This window comes from Heloderma suspectum, chromosome 5, assembly GCF_057233095.1.
Source record: "Heloderma suspectum isolate Gila_16-S chromosome 5, 16-S_ref, whole genome shotgun sequence".
Lineage (NCBI taxonomy): Eukaryota > Metazoa > Chordata > Lepidosauria > Squamata > Helodermatidae > Heloderma > Heloderma suspectum.
Genome location: NC_139462.1, coordinates 181,703,666 through 181,724,186, shown reverse-complemented (window position 1 = coordinate 181,724,186; position 20,521 = coordinate 181,703,666). Strand labels below are relative to the sequence as shown.

The window sequence follows — 20,521 nt, the reverse complement described above, 5'->3', positions numbered from 1 at the left end:
AAGTCACCCACTGAGCTTCCATGGCCGAGTGGGGACTAGAACCCAGATTTCCCGACTCCCAGTCCAACACTCTAGCCACTACACCACACTGGCTCTCAATAATGCATAATGTCTTAGCATTATGCCTGTTTACTATTTATTGGCCTTCTATGCTCTGTCTCTATCGTTCTGTGTCCCAACACCTTTGAAAAATAGTGTCACAGGTAGTCGTCCCCATCTCATGGATTTCCAATGGAATCCTGTCCTATAAACCAGTGCTTTTCAATGGGGAAAGTGTTGTAGTAATTTTTCATACAGATATTTTTTCTAGCTGGTAATTTTCTATAATGATTAATAAATGTTGCAGCTATTATTTGGTAATCAATAATACATCATCAATTTGGATGGCACTGTGCTAACAACCCTTCATTTTAATGCCTGCTAAAATGTATTTCAAAATGAAAAATTAAATCCTTGTCAACTGTATGCAACAGCAAAATGAATGTTATCGAAACCATTTAAAAAAAAATCTCCCCATGAAAATATTTTACTTCAAAAATTTGGGATATAATCTCTTTGATTTAAATCTGCACAACTCTTTCTAGTATGTAAACTTTGCTTCTATGTATGTATCCCAGAAAAATTTACCCTGTGGCTTGTGCAGGGATATAAGCTATATCTCCTCAGCAGTGGCTGAAGAGAACCTGCTGTGCATTATTAGTCACCACTGCCAAGTGGTGTCCGAAGACTGCCATATTCACCTTAGAGGCACAAGATATGATTAAAAATGGATTTTATGATGCAGTCCTATGTATGTTTATCCTGAAGTAAGCCCTATTGTGATTGCATTCCTAATGAACACAAACCAATTCCTCAATCTGAAAAAACACAGAAATGATATATATGCATTCAAGATATAATTAAAGATTTCATTTGATCTCAGGTTTAACTATTCAGCATAATCCTCACTCCTATAATGTTCCAGATTATTTTGAAGTTTGAAAAAACAACAAAAAAGCTGCCTGTTGTATGTGATTGGGAAATGAACAGATTCCAATATGGCAAACTGGCTCCTTCTTGAAACTGACTGTAAAAGTGGTATCTACAATCCTCAAAAACCGGAACTACTTAACACAACTTGAAGGGTTGTTTTTTTTACCATATAGCATCTCAACTATGTTAGTAGTCACTGATTCATATGACAAAAGCCCAGAGATGTGTTCCTGGCTGTTTCAACATTCTAACCTTCTGGCTGAGATGCTCCTAAAGAAACTCTTCCATAATTTTAGCCTAGCATTTATGTGGGTCACATAGATTACTTCTACAGTAGCCCTTTTCTCTGGAATGTGAATTTTTTTATTCACTTTTTACAGAGAATCCAACAGTGTTGTTGATCATTGCATACCAGTGATTTCTGTGTTGGCCTACCATTATTTTTAGAACTGATATGTGGTGATTTTTAAAAATATAACATGCATTTACAGTGCCATCCTGACCACTGTGGACAGGAAAAGTGTTGTGAGGCTTTTGGGGTCTACTGAGCTTTTAATTAAAAGTTCCATGTTTATATAATGCTATTTTACTCTCTCTCTCTCTCTCTAGATAGATAGATAGATAGATAGATATACACATACACGCACACACACACGCACGTGCACACACTTATCACATCCTATATTTACATTGGAAAGGACCTTTTGTTGTATGAGATTTGCTTATGAGTAAATTTTTATATGGAAAGATTTGTTCATGGGGAATAGCATTGATGGGAAACATGATACAATATTATATGCTTTGTGGAACCTCAGTGAGCTAACTGACCTGGGCTAAAATTTCTCAGAAAATATTTTCAGATAAATTAATGGAATTGTTTTTTTCAAGATCCCCCTGAATGGTTTCAAGCCAACCCCCTCCCCAAAGAATGTTCAGTGAAACCCCTCCCCCTCCTGTTTTCCACCTGTGAAAGTAGTGGAGAATTTTGGATTCAAATGTGAATCCTGTTTGTATACAATCTAATGTTGTTTAATATTGCTGAAGGAAGCAATGGGCTTGATCCCTTCTCCTTCCAGTCCTCCTTTCTTAGGCCATTCTTTCCTTTATCCACTACTATAAACTAATAATATACGTTCATTCAGTATTAACCAAGCCATATTTTCTCAAAAGAGAATTTTCTGAGAGTTTTCTTCTTTTTAGCCCACCTTAAACTGTTAAAAAAAATTCTTTCGCACACACAGCCTGGATATTATTTGACAAATCAACTCTCCCCCCTGCCACCACCAAAGTGTTACTGTTTGCACACAGAGTGGAGAATTTGGGGAAGGCCATTTTCACTCGGCCATTTTAATTCTGCTTTCAGTTGCAGAAAAACAAAGCCTCAGCAATGTTAAAGGGTCCCAGCATGGAGGCAACCTAGCTCAGCTCCTTGTCTAAGGAAAAGCACTCTGGTATACCCAGTTACAGAGAGAGTATATAAATGTATCCAGCTCATCATCACCCAATACTGGTGATCAAGAGCTGTTGCAAGACTATATAACTTGTGACCAATTACATGACAGTCCCACCTGCTTCTGAAGTCATAGGCAGGCATCAAAAAGAAGAGGTTCAACAAGTCCTTGGCTTGTTCCATTCATAGCTCGTGGGCTATGCATGGCATGAGGGTTCACATGTTTTGCATGCCAAGAAGATAGAAAAAACAAACCACCCAAGTCTCTTCTCCAGTGGGAACAACCATTGAACTTGGCTGATATTTCAGATATAAAAGAAATATGAGATCCTTCTTGATAAAATGACAGGTTTTTTTTCTGGAAGAAGAGTCTGGTGGCCCTTTATGTAGTTCCTGGTATTAGTAATAGTGCTTCAACAGGAAAAGAAAAAGGAACAAAAATTGCTCCATGTTAGCCTTCTTACTACTCATCGCATTCAAGAACTGTTCATAGTCCATTAAACATGATAGGATCACGGTTAATGTTCCACATTCCTCAAGTCCCCATTTAAAAGCTCTCAGAGGAGCTGGTGGCATTTTGCCATGCTGAATGGGTCATGCTTAAAATCATTACCATAAATGCCTCCATAAACAAAATTGGATCAGCTACCTCATTACCCAGAAGAATTCCAGTCACACTTGCATATCCAGCTAACCAGGCATTCCAGCTGTTTCACTTTTCTCTAGTTTTATAATGCTGTCACTTAAACATTTTCTGTGGTTTCCTGAATAAGTTTTTGGTAGCCTCCCTGTCCGTGGCTATAAAATATATTGCAAGGGCTCTGAGACCAACTATATCTAGCTATATTTATAAATGGCAAAATGCAGAATATATTCCAGATAGTAGTGGCCTACAGAATGCTAAGGAAGAGGACTAACTTTGAAGATGTTTACAGTATTGAGAGTTAAAAGCACTGAGTATGGACATGTGCATATGGGTTCTGTCTGATATGCAGCTTAGGAGGTCTGTGCCTTTCCAGCAGTAAGCATAAAAGAACCTGTTGCAAGCACCAAGTAAAATGAAACAGCTGATCAACTTCTATTGGCCTTAGGGCTCATTTAGCAAAAATAAGCACATGAGGAAAGCAAGTCCGGTTCCTTAAGAAGCCATTTATCTTTGATTCTAAACCTCAGAAGATGAACTATTTAGTAGGGCTGTGCACTACTTCGGTCTGAATCCAGAAGCAGATCGAGGTGATTTGGACCAAAGCAATCTGGTTCCATAGCAGGTCAGGATCGGGCCAAAATGGCCCAAAGTAGGTTGAGATCGATCGGAAGCTCTTTAGGCCGCTTCAGCCCAGTCCAGACAGCTGCCCACCCAGCTTCATGAGCCCCCTGCTCTTTACCTGGACCTGAGAGGAGCACCCACAGCCATCGCCATCTTGGAGGGAGTCGCCATTTTGGTGACTCTTCTTCTTCTGGTAATTAAATCCTGTGTGCACTGTGGCTGTGAAGGGGCTAGCTACACAACATTACAAGTGTAAATGGGCCATTTATGCCTGTAACGTTGTGTAGATGGCCCCTTTACGGCCACAATCTATACAACATTATTTACCAGAAGAAGAAGAGTTGCCATTTTAAAAGAAAATGGCAACTCCCTCCAAGATGGCAATGGCTGCGAGCGTTCACCATGGGTCCAGGTAAGGAGGAGCAGGGGGCTTGCTGTCCAGATCTCACTTTGGATCCAGAGGCTGAAGTGAGTCAGCCCAGCTTTGGATTGGGCTGAGGTAGTTTGGGGCCCATTTGGAAGCTCCAAATCAGCCTCTGAGGCGGGTCAGGGGGTCCCTGCACAGCCCTTCTATTTAGTCACAAGGGTTTCAAAATGATGTTGAATTTCTTATGAGCAACCAATTGTGTGAAATAATTAATGATCCCTTCGTTGTGACAAAGCTTCCTTTGGCTCAATTTTGTGAATTTCAAGAGTGAGGAGATGTGTTGATAAGGGCAGGGCAAGAGAATGGGAGAGAGGAAAGAGCAGTAGTGTGTTAAATCACGGAGAAGGTTTGATGGCCCTTGTAGCCTCCAATACTGGTGAGCCTTCAAGTAGTTACTGTTATACAAGTATGAAGTAAGTTACAATAAAACTCTCTCTCTCTCTCTAGGAACTGGATCTCCATCTGTGCAAACTCACAGCATCATTCCAAAAAGCAACAGCAGAAAAAGTTAGATGTCAGGAAGATGTCAGACAAACCAATAAGACTATTCAGCTGGCAAATAGGCTTGTTAAAGGACTTGAGGCAAGTGGGCTTTTCATTAATACCATTTACAAGAGTTCTGATCAAAGCAGTGAGCCTGCATTTAAGGAAGCCCCTGATTAAATTAAATATTTCTGGGGTGTGAAGTGGTTGGTTTACTTAGTTATTTAAGCAGTTTGAATTAAAAGGGGAAAATGCTAACTAATATCTCAACACCGAAATATGCACATGGTTTGTTCTTTTTCTCAGCATATTGTAATTTGAGTGTGTGTGTGTGTGTGTATACACACACACACACACACACACACACACGTACGTACGTATTTGCATGAAAGGCTCAATTTGAGGCAGGGCTTAGCCCTGGAAACTATTTTCTGTACCAGGGCTAAGTCCTCGACCATATGAAATAATAATACAGCTCCACTGAGAACAAGCTAAATCTATCAAGCTAAATCTACAAAATCTCAACTCATCACCACCACTCCACTCCACTCCACTCAGGATTAAGAGGCTAGGTTTCCAGATCAGAGGATAAAGATTCTAAGTAGGCAAGGCTCATCTCAGTACTGCCCTTTTTAGAAATTAACCATTGTATAGTATTGTATGTGTATGTATATTTTGTGGTGCAAGTGAGAATTAGTCATGGCAGACTAGGTGATCTTTACATCCACTCCAGCCCTATAATTATTGGGTGTCAGTGTACGCTGTCAACCATGCAGTAGTGGCTCATGTGGGGAGCTGAAGGTAGTATGCAGCTGCTACCATTGTGTGGGCACATCCTTACTGGTACCTCCTGTGCTGCTGACAATTAAACAGGGCTCCTCCAGCAGACCCTTGCCTCTGTCACCATCAGTAAAGGCTGTCAATCATTGCTCAAGATACTCAGAATGAACTATCACTGTTATTGTAATCCAACAATGGGTGATCTTCTTTTTCTTTTCTTTTCTTTTTTTTTTGCCAGACCTTATGGAGATTTATTTGATCAGATGAGACATATTCATGCAAGGGCATGAAATACCAAAAAACTCCACACAGCTGTTTAAGCAGTTATTTTTAGTGCTATTTTTTAGTATTTTTTAAGCTTTATGCAAAGAAGTTACAAAGTTAGTAAATGTACAAGAACATTTACTTGTACATTTACAAGTACTACAACTAACATTATGCTCCCCACATGGAGCGACACAAAAAGAACAGGAAGGATTACATGAAGGTTACAGCCATAGAGCTAATCTAATATTAAAAAGTCATAGTGTTTACTCAGAAATCACTATATATTATTTGGTGGCTTAGTAAAATTAAAGGTGTCCAGATGAACTGAAAATTCTCAGGTAGATTACTGCCTACCCAAAACAGGATGAGTTATTTTTTCCAAGACTAGTATGTGCTAGTCACTCCTTTTTTTTATTTTAACAACCAAAGGATCCCTTTTCCAACTGCATGCAATAGTGAGACTCATTGACCAGAACGCTGGGAGACAGGAACAAGATTTCTATTTACTGCGCAATTTGGTATAATACGGTTTATACAACCTTTCATATAGCTCCATAAATAAAAGAACTAGAGATTTAATTTTAAATGTCACCTGAAAATTCATGGAAGGGACCAGGGCTATTCCTGACAGGTCTGGAGGCTATGGCCTTGGGTATGTTAACATTATTTTTAAAAAGAATTTTTTAAGAATAAAAAATGACATTTCATTTCTATCCATGTATAAAATTTCCTGCTGCACCATCAGGGACACTGAAGTATATTTTTATGTGCCCCAAGGGATGTTTTTTCAAATTCCACCCACCAGAGGAATGATAATTTCCCGCAAATAAATTTGCTCTTCTCTTGCACTATGTAAATGACTAAAAACCATATAATTGATCCTGCAAGGAGCGCAGTGAAACTGAGAAACTGGAATAATTGTCTTGCAGAGGGGGATCAGTGTTGTAGGACCTTTTTTTCCCCCTGTAGTGTATTTAGCCTAATTCATAAGCCAGCCTTAGACATTGCACTGTTGTTTTTTGCATCCTATGCCATATATTTGCTCATGGGTTGCATGTCCCCAGAGAAAAGTCTCTGTAACTAAGTCACTAGATTTGCACATAACAGTGAACACTTCCTGACAGCATGGTCAGCCTCTGGTTAATGAGCACTGAGACTGAATAATCTTCAGGTCAGGATGGAGTCATTTTGTATCCACCCACAATGCACTTAACCTTTGGATAAGTGGGCTACAGTAGTTGCATTGTTTCTGCCTTGTGTTCATAAAAACCATTAATTTTCTAATAAGGACAGAATGCATATCTAATAAAAAAAACCCATCTGTACAGAATGCAGTGTTCTAATTATTTTTGTCTGAGAAAAAGCGTCTTCAGATCATAACAGGTGATTATTTAATTGTCAGTTTCCACATAGCTGTTTAAGCAAACTATTAAAATACAGTTCTTCAAATTGCATTGAATAAACAATTTGAACACATAAATTGCATTAACTAAACACTAAACCACTGAAATCAGCCGAGTCTAGTGAATGTGTGTGTGTGTGTGTGTGCATGTGTGCGTGATGCGTGTGCGCGCACACAGAGAGATCAGCACAGAAGAAATATCAAAAGAGGTTTGTGGTTATGCATGACAATGGGTGCATGTCTCTTTCTGGAAAGTGGCTGGCCATCAAGTATCATTTATTACGTATCGATTCTCAGTGAATGAATAATAATGCTACATACTGTGATACAATACTGGTGAAAGATGGATATGTAATCTTTATCTAACTGATTATTTAATGTATTTCAAACTGACATTTAAAAACTCATATTCATTTAGCTTTTGTAAGGTTTCTGTTTACAGTTACTAAGAAAGTTGCCTAAAAAATTAACTGCATTTTTTCATACAGAAGGCTACATATAACTTAAGCTTTGGAAATCAAATGGCAGAATGTAAGACAGACTTGGCTGAAGTTCTTAGTGCCTTAGAAACCAGTGAGACTAACTTAAAAAGAAATAGTATTTATAGTTAATGTGTCATGCTACTTGCAAACCATTTGCTCCAAAGCAGTACTGAAAATTAAAGGGATATTGTAATGCATCAATAGCAGTCTATTGTTACCTTAGTATAAAAAGTTTCAGTCAAATAAAAAGAAACACTACTTCCATATTCTTCATTGGGTCCTACAATGCCTTGCTTACATCTTAAGTACTACTTTGTGGCAATCGTCCAAATCACAATTTTACTGTATACTTTGGCTCACAAGAAAATGATTACAAAACAGTAGAGAGGGTCCCTCCCCCTTAAGTGTACTATCATGTAAGCAAAGAAAGGGGGGAAATTATAACAATTAATTGAGAGTGTCAACTCTTTTCCTCAGAGAATAAATTCCTTTTGACTTGAACAGGAGACAGTTAACTTCTAAAAAGCATCAAGACTGATGATTTTGTCTATATAGCATTGACCTGGAAGCTCAGCCATTCAGACTAATAAATCAGGCAATTTATATTTAATCATTAACTAAGTCCCGAGCTGAACAGCTGTTCAAAATTAGAAATGGGTCACCCCAGCCAGGATGATATTACAGGCAATCTATAATGCATTAGAAAAAAATTATAGTGATTTTTAACTGTCTAGAAATTTATTACACTGCATGTTCCAACTCTTAAACTCTTGTTAGCCAATGTCACTTGTGATTTATGATGCTGGAATGGTACACTAAAATTACTGAATATTTAAATAGACGATCATTCTATGTTTAGTAAATCTTCAAATTTCAAAGCTAGTTTGGTGGGTGCACTTTATTGTTTATGACTTACCATCCCGTGACAACAAGGGGAGAGATTGGATACATCAAAAATTCCCCTGGCAAGATAATCGGTTTGTTGTTTAGTTCACTTTAGCTGGTGATTAAGAAAGAAACTATTACGTTATGCAAAAAGTACCAGATAGTGAGAATGCTTTAGAATGAAATAATACTGGATTACAGAGGGTAGTCACTGGCACTTTTAAAACACACACAGAAAAAACAGTTCTTACTTCCTCCTCCTTCACTAGGCTTCATTCAGCTTTGAGATTTTAGAGTTCTTCCCTCAGCAAGCCAGTGGATATGTAGTAGATTAGCTTTCACCAACATGATGCCCCCCAGATGTGTTGGGGTACATCTCCCAGCATCCTCCAGCCATGCTGGGAGTTGTAGTCCAACAAACGTGGAGGATGTCAGGTTGAGGAAGGCTGTAATAGATATACTGTTCGACTTTGACAATATATCTATTACTGGGTTCAAATCCCCATTCTTGAAACTCATTGGGTGAAGGTGAATCAATTACTTTCAGATTAATCTGTCTTCACGTACAAAAGTAATAGTAATAATTTGTGGTCACAGATTTATTACTTATTACATTTATTTCCTGCCTTTCATCCAAGGAGCTTAAGGTGGTGTACATGGTTCTTTCTGCCCCATTTTATCTTCACAACAATCCTGTGAGGTAAGTTAGGTTGAGAGAAAGTGACTGGCTGAAGGCCACCCAGTGAGCTTCATGGCTGAGTAGAGACTTGAACCTGCATTTCCCCAATTCTAGTCCAGCACTCTAATCGCTATATAACATCAGCAACTTTAGAGCAATTTGTTAAGGGTGAAAGCTTTATAGCAAGTGATGCCAGGGCTGTAGAATAATATCTTGATTTGAAAACTATACAGTTGTTTTAACCCTACATAGTTCTTATGAATATGTTCTCACCTGTTAAAGCAGTGCCAATAAAACTAAAGAATCTCTGCCTAGCATCCAGCCAATGTTCTGAAACCAGACCCTCCCATCCAGAAAGCACCATAAGGACTTAGTAGCCCTAGGGAATGGGAAAGCCAGCAGGCTGCTTTAGCAACTGGAGCCAGTTCCTGGGTTGTTGTTGTTGTTGTTGTTACATTTATATCCCACCTTTCTTCCATCATGGAACTCAAGGTAGCTACATGTGGTTCCCAGGTGGTCTCCCCTCCAAGGCCTGACCAGACCAAAACCTGCTTAGCTTCAGCAAGTTGGCTGTCTCAGGTGCCTTCAGACTATGCCCTGGGTTCTATAAGGGCCTGTTCTGGGAGAAGAAAATAGAGAAATTATAACCATCAGGGTGCTACCTTTGGAACTAGCTTCTCAAAAGCTCTATAAGAGCTTGGTAGCCCTGGGAAAATGAGGGAGTTGTCTTGTACCTTCAGGGATGGGGAAGATTGTCTTATTCAGGGATTGGCCCCTATGGCTTTGCCTATACAATTGTGGTAACCCCCTTATAACTTTTCTCTTCTAGTCTGAAAATGTTCGCTGGACACACGCTATTAATTCCTTTGAAGCACAAGAAATAACAGTGTGTGGTGATGTTCTGTTAACAGCAGCTTTTGTTTCTTATGTTGGATCCTTTACCAAGCTATATCGTCAAGAGCTGGTGGAAAGTATGTGGCTCCCTTTCATGAAATCACAAAAAGTAAGTCTTTAGAGTATAAAACAGCATGGAACCTTTGTGTCTCTCGATTCTGTTTTGGCACAGGATTTTTATGAAAATGCAGTTCTGCTCAGATAAACAGCGAATAATTGTTAACCCTTTATTTACCAAGTGATAACTGAATGTAGCATTGTCAACTATTTTACTTTTGCCCTTATCCACAATAGTATCTTGTTAACTTTAGTATCAGGTCTTTTGTTAACTTTATAACAAAGTTATATTTGGTTATTGGGTGGATTAAAAATATAATAAATAATAAACAAATAAAATATTGTTCTTTGCTTCAAAGATTCCAATTCCAATCAGTGAAGATTTAGATCTGGTTGCCATGTTGACTGATGATGCAACAATTGCAGTATGGAATAATGAAGGACTACCAAGTGATAGAATGTCGACAGAAAGTGCTGCTATTCTTACAAACTGTGAGCGCTGGCCACTTCTCATAGATCCCCAGCTACAAGGAATAAAATGGATAAAGAATAAATATGGAACTGACCTTAGAATCATACATCTAGGACAGAAGGGGTAAGCATGCATTGAAAAAATGCCTCTAAGCATTGTATGCAGAAATGACAGCATGTTATATTTCCTGTCCACCCAAGGTGGTTTTTAACCTATGTAGTCTAAAGTTGACATTGCTCTTTCTGTTTAGACCTTTTATCATGTATTTTAACTCTGTGCCTATCAGATCTGCCACTATAAAGTTCTCCTAATTCATTTCATGTGCATCAGGTGGTTTACTATAATGTATCTAGCTGTTAAGCCTGAAAACTGGCTTCAGAGAATGCACTCCTGTTGCTGCTGTTTTCAAGTGCTACTGAGCAGGAGTTCTTTAATTTTGCCATTTGAACCCTCCCTAAGTCAAACATTCAATTGTTCAAGCTTTCCCAAGTGTCTCAAGGGCAAAACACAGATAGGTGGCCTGGTCGGTTTCAATTTTGTCTTCATCTGGAGGAGGAAAAGGTAAAAAATTGAAACAAAGGAGCAGGATAATATGGACTTACTAGCATGCTTTAAGATTCTTGAAGGATGTGTTCTTGAGAAGTAATGGGTTGCTCCATTGATCCCTTGCATTATTGAGTGGGACACTCCACTGCTTACATTGCACTGTTACGGAATTGCTCAGTGTTTTTCTTCTTGATACACTCAGGCTACCTGTTGGAAAAGAGATTAGAGATGCTTGTGCCTCCACTGGCAATTGTCTTTAAAAATCCTATAAAGCAAAATATAGAAAGCACTATTGTCGTGTAACCTATGTTCCTTTGTATGGGTATTTCAAATCCCTACTCAGCCATGAAGCTCACTGGAAGACCTTGGGCTAGTCATTTTCTCTCCATCCCCCGCATCTTTTTCTAACTTCCTCCATTATGGTTTTATGTTAAGATTCTTGAAAACGATTGAAAGAGCTTTGGCTTGTGGAGATACTGTCCTGATTGAAAACTTGGATGAAACAGTAGACCCTGTACTTGATCCTTTGCTTGGAAGAAACACCGTTAAAAGGGGGAAGTAAGTACCTTCTAGAGGAAAAGTATACAGAGACTGTACATTTGTCTGTGATTTCCTTTTGTCTGTGATTTCCTTTCTCTTTCCATAATAATATAAAGCATTGGTACTGCAAATTTCGATGTGGCTAAATGAAAATCTAAGTATTAAAGTACACATCAGAACTCTGATAGGAACAACATATAGTCTATGGATGCACATTTCAATATAATCCTATACATTCAGAGATGATGATGATGATGGTTTCAATATAAGTCACCCTATAGCTGAACCTCTCAGGCCAATATATATAATGAAGTCAAACCAATAATAAAACCCATAACAAAAAAGAATTTAAAAGCAGCAACAACAATAATTTTAAAATAATTTTCAAAGAGAAACATTTAAAAGCAGCCAAATAATGGAAAAGGACAATTTTAAAATGCAGCTTTAAACATATCATGAAAAATAAGACTAGCAGCTGCATTATTCTGAGTTAGAACATTGGCCCATCTAGCTCAGTCCATATTTACACTGAATGGAAGCAGATCTCCAGGGTTTCAGACAAGGGTCTTTCCCAGCCCTACTTGGAGACCCCAGGGATTGAACCTGGGGTCTTTTGCATGCAACGCAGGTGCCCTGAGCCTCTGGTCTCTCCCCTTGTCTAGCACCAAACTGCTCCACTAGCCGCAAATAATAATTTGCATGTTAACACTACCAACCACCATGGTACACCATTGTAGTGCATGACAGGAGATGAGTTAGAAAGGCTCATGGCTTATGTTAGCTAAGGGATTTCCAGGGGTGTAGGGTGTAGCTTTCTATCCTATAGCAGCCTTTCCCAACCTGATGTCTTCCAGAGGTGTTGGATTACAAGTCCCATAAATCCACAGCAAGCTGGCTGTGGGATTATGGGAGTTGTAGTCTAATATATCTGGAGGGCACCAGGTTGGAGAATGTTGTCCCATAGTGAGTGGCCCTCATAATGCTATCAGCTAGTGCAAGCTCGGACTTAAGGTTATTAGCATGTATAGTGATATTATTGTATTTGTTACATCTTTATTTCACCCTTTTCCCAAGGAGTTTAGGGTATCATATATGGCCTGGTGTTATCCTACCTATGAGGGAAAAATATTGACTGGCCAAAGGTCATCCTGTAGGTTTAATACTTGAGTAGGGATTTGAACACAGGTTTTCCCAGTCCAAATTATTCACTCTTTCCACTATACCGCACTAAAACATGATACTATAAAGTGATGGCACTCATTAAAGGTTGGAGATCATTATTGTAATGGGCCTGACTAAACCCATAATCCAGTGCCTCTCATCTTCAGTTGTGCCTACTCAGCTATGTTCCCATTCAGTGGAGAAAAGCTCCCTTATTTAAAGAAAGGGAAGAGGTGCCAGCAGAGAAGTATACGTTCCAGGTTCCAACAATATATTATTAACACGTGTAACTTCACAATATGGTTGAGCAACATCTACAACTACGAAGAGTCTTGTGGCACTTTACAACTAGCAGGTTTACTGTTCCAGGTTTTATGAACAAGAGCTCATTTCATCAGAAGCATTTAGTGTATCCTCACTTTGGAGTTGATAGACATATACAGACATACATGAGTATAAAGGAAAACATGGTAAACTGCAGGACCAAAAGGCCATAAAATGCTAGAAGTGTGACATTTCTGTGAAAAGTTCAAATGTATACATAGTAAATAAAGTTACTATTAACTTTACAATTACAATGGTAATTTACAGAGTGCATGAAGTGTATCCTCATTTGATAGATGCATACATACATATGGGTATATAGAAAAAATGTAAACAGTACAGTCAAACAGCCACAAAATGCACTAGCTAGAATCTGTGACATTTATGTGCAAAACTCTAATGTATGCAAGGTAAGCAAAGTGACTATTTACAACAGCAGGAATTGTGGATAAGTGATTATATTAGTGCTAATTAATGTAATACCATGCTATGTAAATTCTCACTCTACTTGTATACATTTGAGTTTTGCATAGAAATGTCACAGAGTGTAACTCTTGCATTTTCATAGCCTTTTGGATCCAATTCTTCCTACGTACAACTCTTCCACCCGCATACCCTGGTGTGGGTGTGCACCTGTGCATATATATAGTGTGGGGCGGGGGGGCGGAGAGAGAGAGAGAGAGAGAGAATGAGGGAGAATCTGCCAAATGAGGATACACTTAATGCATCTGATAAAGTAGGCATCTTTAAGGGGCCTCTTTGTTTTGCTGCAACAGAATAACATGGCTCTCCCTATAGAATTGAATTAGTAGTGAACAGTTAAATTAAATGGCAACCCACTCCAGTATTCTTGCCAAGAAAACCCCATGGAATGTATCACAAGGCTAAAAGATATGACGCCGGAAGATGAGCCCCTCAGGTTGGAAGGTGTCCAATATACTACTGGGGAAGAGCAGAGGGAATTTCCAGTAGCGCCAGAAAGAGTGAAGCGGCTGGGCCAAAGCTGAAAGGACACCCAGCTGTGGATGTGTCTGGTGGTGAAAAGAAAATTCGATGCTGTAAAGAACAATATTGTTTAGGAACCTGGAATGTCAGATCAATGAATCAAGGCAAACTGGAGGTGGTCAAACATGAGATGGCAAGATTGAACATTGACATCTTGGGAATCAGCGAACTAAAATGGACAAGCATGGGCGAATTTAATTCAGGTGACCATTATATCTACCACTGTGGGCAAGAATCCCTTAGAAGAAATGGAGTAACACCCATAGTCAATAAAAGGGTGGGAAAAGCAGTACTGGGGTACAATCTCAAAAACGATAGAATGATCTCAGTACGAATCCAAGACAAAACATTCAACATCACGGTAATTCAAGTCTATGCCCCAACCACTGATGCCGAAGAAGCTGAGGTTGATTGGTTCTGTGAAGACCTACAACGCCTTCTAGAACTAACACCAAAAAAAGATGTCTTCTTCATCATAGGGGATTGGAATGCTAAAGCAGGAAGCCAGGAAATCACCGGGATAACAGGCAAGCACGGCCTTGGTGTACAAAATGAAGCAGGACAAAGGCTAATAGAGTTTTGCCAAGAAAACACGCTGATCATAGCAAACACTCTTTACCAACAGCACAAGAGGCGACTCTACACATGGACATCACCAGATGGTCAATGTCGAAATCAGATTGATTATGTCCTTTGCAGCCAAAGATGGAGAAGCTCTATACAGTCTGTAAAAACAAGACCTGGAGCTGACTGTGGCTCAGATCATGAGCTTCTTATTGCAAAATTTCGGCTGAAATTGAAGAACGTAGGGAAAACCACTAAACCATTCAGGTATGACCTAACTCATATCCCTTATGAAAATACAGTGGAGGTGACGAATAGATTTCAGGGATTAGACCTGGTAGACAGAGTGCCTGAGGAACTATGGACAGAGGTCCGTAACATTGTTCAGGAGGCAGCAACTACATCCATCCCAAAGAAAAAGAAATGCAAGAAAGCAAAGTGGCTGTCTGATGAGGCTTTACAAGGAGCTGAGGAAAGAAAGGAAGCAAAAAGCAAGGGAGAAAGGGGAAGATATATCCAACTGAATGCAGAGTTCCAGAGAATAGCAAGGAGAGACAAGAAGGCCTTCTTAAATGAACAATGCAAAGAAATTGAGGAAAACAATAGAATGGGAAAGACTAGAGCTCTTTTCCAGAAAATCGGAGATCTCAAGGGAACGTTTTGTGCAAAGATGGGCATGATAAAGGACAAAGAAGGCAGGGACCTAACAGAAGCAGATGAGATTAAGAAGAGGTGGAAAGAATACACAGAAGAACTATACAGGAAAGATCTGAATGTCCCTGATAGCTATGATAGTGCGGTCACTGAACTTGAGCCAGACATCCTCGAGAGTGAAGTCAAGTGGGCCTTAGGAAGCATTACTAACAACAAAGCTAGCGGAGATGACAGTCTTCCAGCTGAGCTATTTGAAATCCTAAAAGATGATGCTGTTAAAGTGCTGCACTCAATATGCCAACAAATTTGGAACACTCAACAGTGGCCACAAGACTGGAAAAGGTCCGTTTACATTCCAATTCCAAAGGAGGGCAATGCCAAAGAGTGTTCAAACTACCGTACAATTGCGCTCATTTCACATGCCAGCAAGGTGATGCTCAAAATCCTACAAGCTAGGCTTCAGCAGTATGCGAACCGAGAACTACTGGAAGTACAAACTGGGTTTCAAAGAGGCAGAGGAACTAGAGATCAAATCGCCAACATTCGCTGCATCATGGAGAAAGCAAGAGAATTCCAGAAAAACGTCTATTTCTGCTTCATTGACTACACTAAAGCCTTTGATTGTGTGGATCACAACAAACTGTGGCAAATTCTGAAAGAGATGGGAGTACCAGACCACCTTACCTGTCTCCTGAGAAACCTGTACACAGGTCAAGAAGCAACAGTAAGAACCGGACATGGAACAACCGATTGGTTCAAAATTGGGAAAGGAGTACGACAAGGCTGCATATTGTCGCCCTGCTTATTTAATTTATATGCAGAGTACATCATGAGAAATGCCGGGTTGGATGAATCACAGGTCAGAATTAAGATTGCCGGGAGAATTATCAACAACCTCCGATAGGCAGACGATACCACCCTAATGGCAGAAAGCGAAGAGGATCTAAAGAGCCTCTTGTTGAGGGTGAAAGTGGAGAGTGCAAAAGCTGGTTTGAAATTCAACATTAAAAAAACTAAAATCATGGCATCTGGCCCCATCACTTCCTGGCCTATAGAAGGGGAAGAAATGGAAGCAGTGACAGATTTTATTTTCTTGGGCTCCAAGATCACCATGACATTAAAAGACGCTTGCTCCTTGGGAGGAAAGCTATGGCAAACCTAGACAGCATAGTAAGAAGCAGAGACATCACCTTGCCGACAAAGGTCCGTCTAATCAAAGCTGTGGTTTTCCCAGTAGTAACGTATGGCTGTGAGAGCTGGACTATAAGGAAGGCTGAGCGCCGAAGAATTGATGCATTCGAACTGTGGTGCTGGAGAAGACTCTTACGAGTCCCCTGGACTGCAAGGAGGTCCAATCAGTCCATCCTAAAGGAAATCAACCCTGAGTGCTCATTGGAAGGACAGATACTGAAGCTGAAGGTCAAATATTTTGGCCACCTAATGCGAAGAGAAAACTCCCTGGAAAAGACCCTGATGCTGGGAAAGATCGAAGGCAAAAGGAGAAGGGGACGGCAGAGGATGAGATGGCTAGATAGCATCACTGACGCAATGAATATGAATTTGAGCACACTCCGGGAGACAGCGGAGGACAGGAAGGCCTGGCGTGCTATGGTCCATGGGGTCACGAAGAGTCGGACACGACTTAACGACTGAACAACAACAAGTTGAATTGTCCTACACATAGGACAAGGAAAGTTCTTCCATTTGTTGTTTTAGCAACATAATCCATTGACTAGTTGATCAGACATTGTCCTGGCCTTTAGCTCTGTGGCTATAGTCAGCACAGAAAATATGCAGCCCTGTTTAACATTTTGCGCTTTTTTATTTATTTTTGTGATTCTGATTATCTCTTCCCCCACCACCACCTCTTCTAATAAAGAAAGACTGGAAAGATGCTCATGATAGATATGACGCAGACCAACAGTTGAAGTTCATTAATAATTGGAATGTTATAGAGTATGAAGTAATGAATACTAATTACTCCTTTCATGTCTGACAGCACCCTGTGGACCAATACATCAGATCAGACTTTAATTTGGTTCTAGTAATGGTTTTATCAATATTACATTAATTCTGTGTTTGAAAAGATATACAGTTGAACCTGACCCACACAGTAGCTACTGCTGTCATAAAATGACCACATACTGACAAGAACTGGGTAATTACAAATAATTAGATCTACTGAGCTTCAGACAATCCTAATTTTAAGTAAAATATATCTTACAGTATCAATCGACAGAAAGCATTGCTGGGGAGATTTATCAACTTATGCACCTTCTAAAGCAAATTTACTAGCTTTGCATATTAGCAAACCTGCTGATCTGTGAAGCAACTTCATAAAATTATATCCTGCCTCTCTCTTTATTGAAGTTATTCTTGAGCTGAAAACTTGCTACATAGAGGAAATACCAGATTACGGTGTTATGAGCAGCTAGCATGCCATTGGCACTAAATAAATAATGCTTGGTAAACTAGTTGTCGTTCTAAACGCTGATCTAGAGAGATGTGCGCACAAAGGTGTGGCACACAAATGTCAAATACATAGGTAATAACCGCCCATGGTGGTCCCAGACAGCAGGTGGAAATATGCATTCCCATCTTCAGGGCCACATCTTCAGACAGCTGCTGGAGCCTCCACATCCCAGCCAGGCCCACTGCTGGACATTTGTTGCAGGGCCCTTTTACCACCAGCTAAGCCCACAAGAGCTCATGGGGGGGGCACCATCATAGAAAGCATCAGGGAGCGCAATGCTAAGGGTTCCTCAAACCTGGAGCCAGCCCTGCCTATCTCATGACAAGATGCGTGCATCTATCTTTCGTTGGGCACTGTGTCTATGGTCCCCAATCCATTTTGGGAACTATAAACTAACTCGAATTGCTATGTGTAGGTATCCAACTCAGGGACCATCTCATGCAGCAACCAGATGTATGCATAAGTACTAAAGCCCAGTTCCTGAAGATACACAAGTAAAAGAAACCATTACATGCCACTACAAAAAGTGAGTCTACAAAACAGTTTTCTGTGCAGATTGCCAAACCAGGGTCTCAAGAAACATTAACTGTACTTTAAGATGTACAGTACTGAAGGCTCTTTCATTAGGCATGGGGTAGGTTCACACGTCGTACTAAGGCGCCCTGTGAATAAGCCTGTTCTGTGGAGTAGGTAATAGGGCTATGCATGAGGCCCCCGATCTGCCTCAGAGGCTGCTTTGGACCTTCCAAAGTGGGCCCAATTCACTTTGGGCTGATTTGGGAACCCGCAACCTGCCTCAGTGTCTGGAGCCGAACCGGGATTCGGACATACAAATTTTGCCCCCCTGCATGCCGCCCAGCCCTCAGCTCCTTACCTCTAGACCTGCACTGCCAACTGTCTTATTGTTCCGGGGGGGAGCTGCTGCTTCCACCAGCTCTTGGGCCCTCTGGACATGTGCCGGCAACCACCTTGTGGTTCCGGGTGGGGAAGCCATTTGTAAAATGGTGACTCCTTGTATTTTCTGAAGCAACAAGATGGCTGCTGGCATGCAACAGAGGACCCAGGTAAGGAACTGAGGGCTGGGTGGCAACAGCGTGGCTGGGCTGCGCTTCCAGATTGCGCTGAAGCGTGCCAAAGCACTTTGGAGCAACTTTACCACTTTGTGCTGCTTTGTGCTCCCTCCGCCTTGCCTCAGAGGTGGCACGAAGCGCCCTGCTTCGACTTGGAGCTCAGGCTTCTGGTCAAAGCAGTGCATAGCCCTTGTATGTAACATACAAGGCAATTGACAAGATGAGGCTGCATATAGGCTAATTTTCACACAGTTGCAAAGGACCCGGGGGAGAAATAAAAGTAAGAGAAACGAGGGACCTAGTAGCACAACTCAGAAGCACTGAAAAGGGGGGTAAAGGTGAACAGAGTAAATGCAACCAAGAGGGAGGGGAACACAATATCTCCCACTTGGCGATGTGATCCTCTTGCTTTTAAGTGTTGAACTGACGCTTCTCAGTGTCCTCCCCCCTTTTAACACTTCCCCGTCTCTCCAGTTAGTCCAAAAAGGTGAGATATTAACTCCACTCCACTTTTCGTTGCTCCTTTCCGGAGTTGTAGTTACTGCACTTCAGCGGATGTGTGCAAATCTCCCTGATAGTAAATGGAAGGGAAATTTTTGCATCTGCTGTTTTGACTTCCCAGCCCTTACATTTGCTCAAATATTCCTGACAGCTTAAAAACAAAACTCCTTAGTGGGTGGCTGAATGGGACAGAGCAAATGGGGCATCCACACTAGCCATACTTACCTGCCCCCCCCCCATGGGGCCTTATTCACTCTGTCCCATGCAGCTATCTTCTCAGGTGTTGTTGTTGTTTTTTTAACTATCAGGGGATTTGCAACACGATTCAGATTACATGACAACCCACTATGGGTATGAACGACTCCACAACAAGCCATGGGGTTCTCACAGTAGCTCGTTCACTAAAAACAAGCCACCCCTTGGAGAACACGCCAGGTTCAGACAACACAACAAACCGCTGGCTGCCTGTGGTGGGTTGTTGTGTTGTGTGAACCCAGTCATAGTGTTTGTCTGGTTAACAGTAAACAGATAATATTAAACCGTTTCCATCTACCTGAGATGAGACAGTTCTGTCATGCTACAGCAAGATAATTCATTCAGGTGCTATGCAGAAATGGCTTTCTTTGCCTTGAACCTCATGCCAGCTGTGCAACTTTTAGTCAGGATTTTTTCTCAGCTCCACTAGTTTGAACAACTTTTACAGTTTGCCTGCTGTGATTGCTAAGTAACAAGTCCTCTCTGTACCTGATATGTTCAAATTCACTCTCTGCATTAGCGGCTGGAGTTCACAAGTTGGATGTTTAAGCTTTTAATTTCAAACAGCAGGCCTTTAAACAGGGCTTTTTAGATGTTCTTTGAAAAGGACTTTGCCCCCTTAAAATGGGAAGATATTGTTCGCATTTGCTTTCTTGCCCAGAAACCTGTCTCTCACCTTTCTTTACCTTAAATGTGCTGCTCTGAAATGCAGTAGTGGGAGTGTGCTGTTTGCTTGCTTGCCTTATTTCTTTATTTAACTATTGGAGCCAGATTTCCTTAACGTAATGTGGCTGTTCTGATATATGCATTCTGAAAGTAATTCAGGAATTCAGATGCTACACTTGCAAACACTTTCCTCCTCTATACATTTTCATTATGACCCAGATCCATTGACCATTTATGTGCTAGAG

The 20,521-nt window shown here is 40.6% G+C and overlaps 1 protein-coding gene and 1 long non-coding RNA gene across 2 annotated transcripts in view; one reads left to right on the top strand and one right to left on the bottom strand.

Annotated features, from left to right (window-relative positions):
• Nucleotides 1-20,521, top strand: part of DNAH11 (dynein axonemal heavy chain 11) — a 231,691-nt gene that overhangs the window by 156,597 nt on the left and 54,573 nt on the right. Inside the window, exons 62-65 of the mRNA XM_084858589.1 lie at nucleotides 4,564-4,698; nucleotides 9,924-10,097; nucleotides 10,405-10,640; nucleotides 11,499-11,621. Of these exons, the coding sequence (XP_084714715.1) occupies nucleotides 4,564-4,698; nucleotides 9,924-10,097; nucleotides 10,405-10,640; nucleotides 11,499-11,621 (668 nt within the window). The remainder of the gene's footprint in view (nucleotides 1-4,563; nucleotides 4,699-9,923; nucleotides 10,098-10,404; nucleotides 10,641-11,498; nucleotides 11,622-20,521) is intronic.
• LOC146344916 (uncharacterized) lies at nucleotides 10,193-18,795 on the bottom strand. Its single transcript, XR_014792354.1, has 3 exons — nucleotides 18,659-18,795; nucleotides 11,120-11,270; nucleotides 10,193-10,569 (listed from the first exon to the last, which is right to left on the bottom strand). It is a non-coding gene; the product is annotated as an uncharacterized LOC146344916 (long non-coding RNA).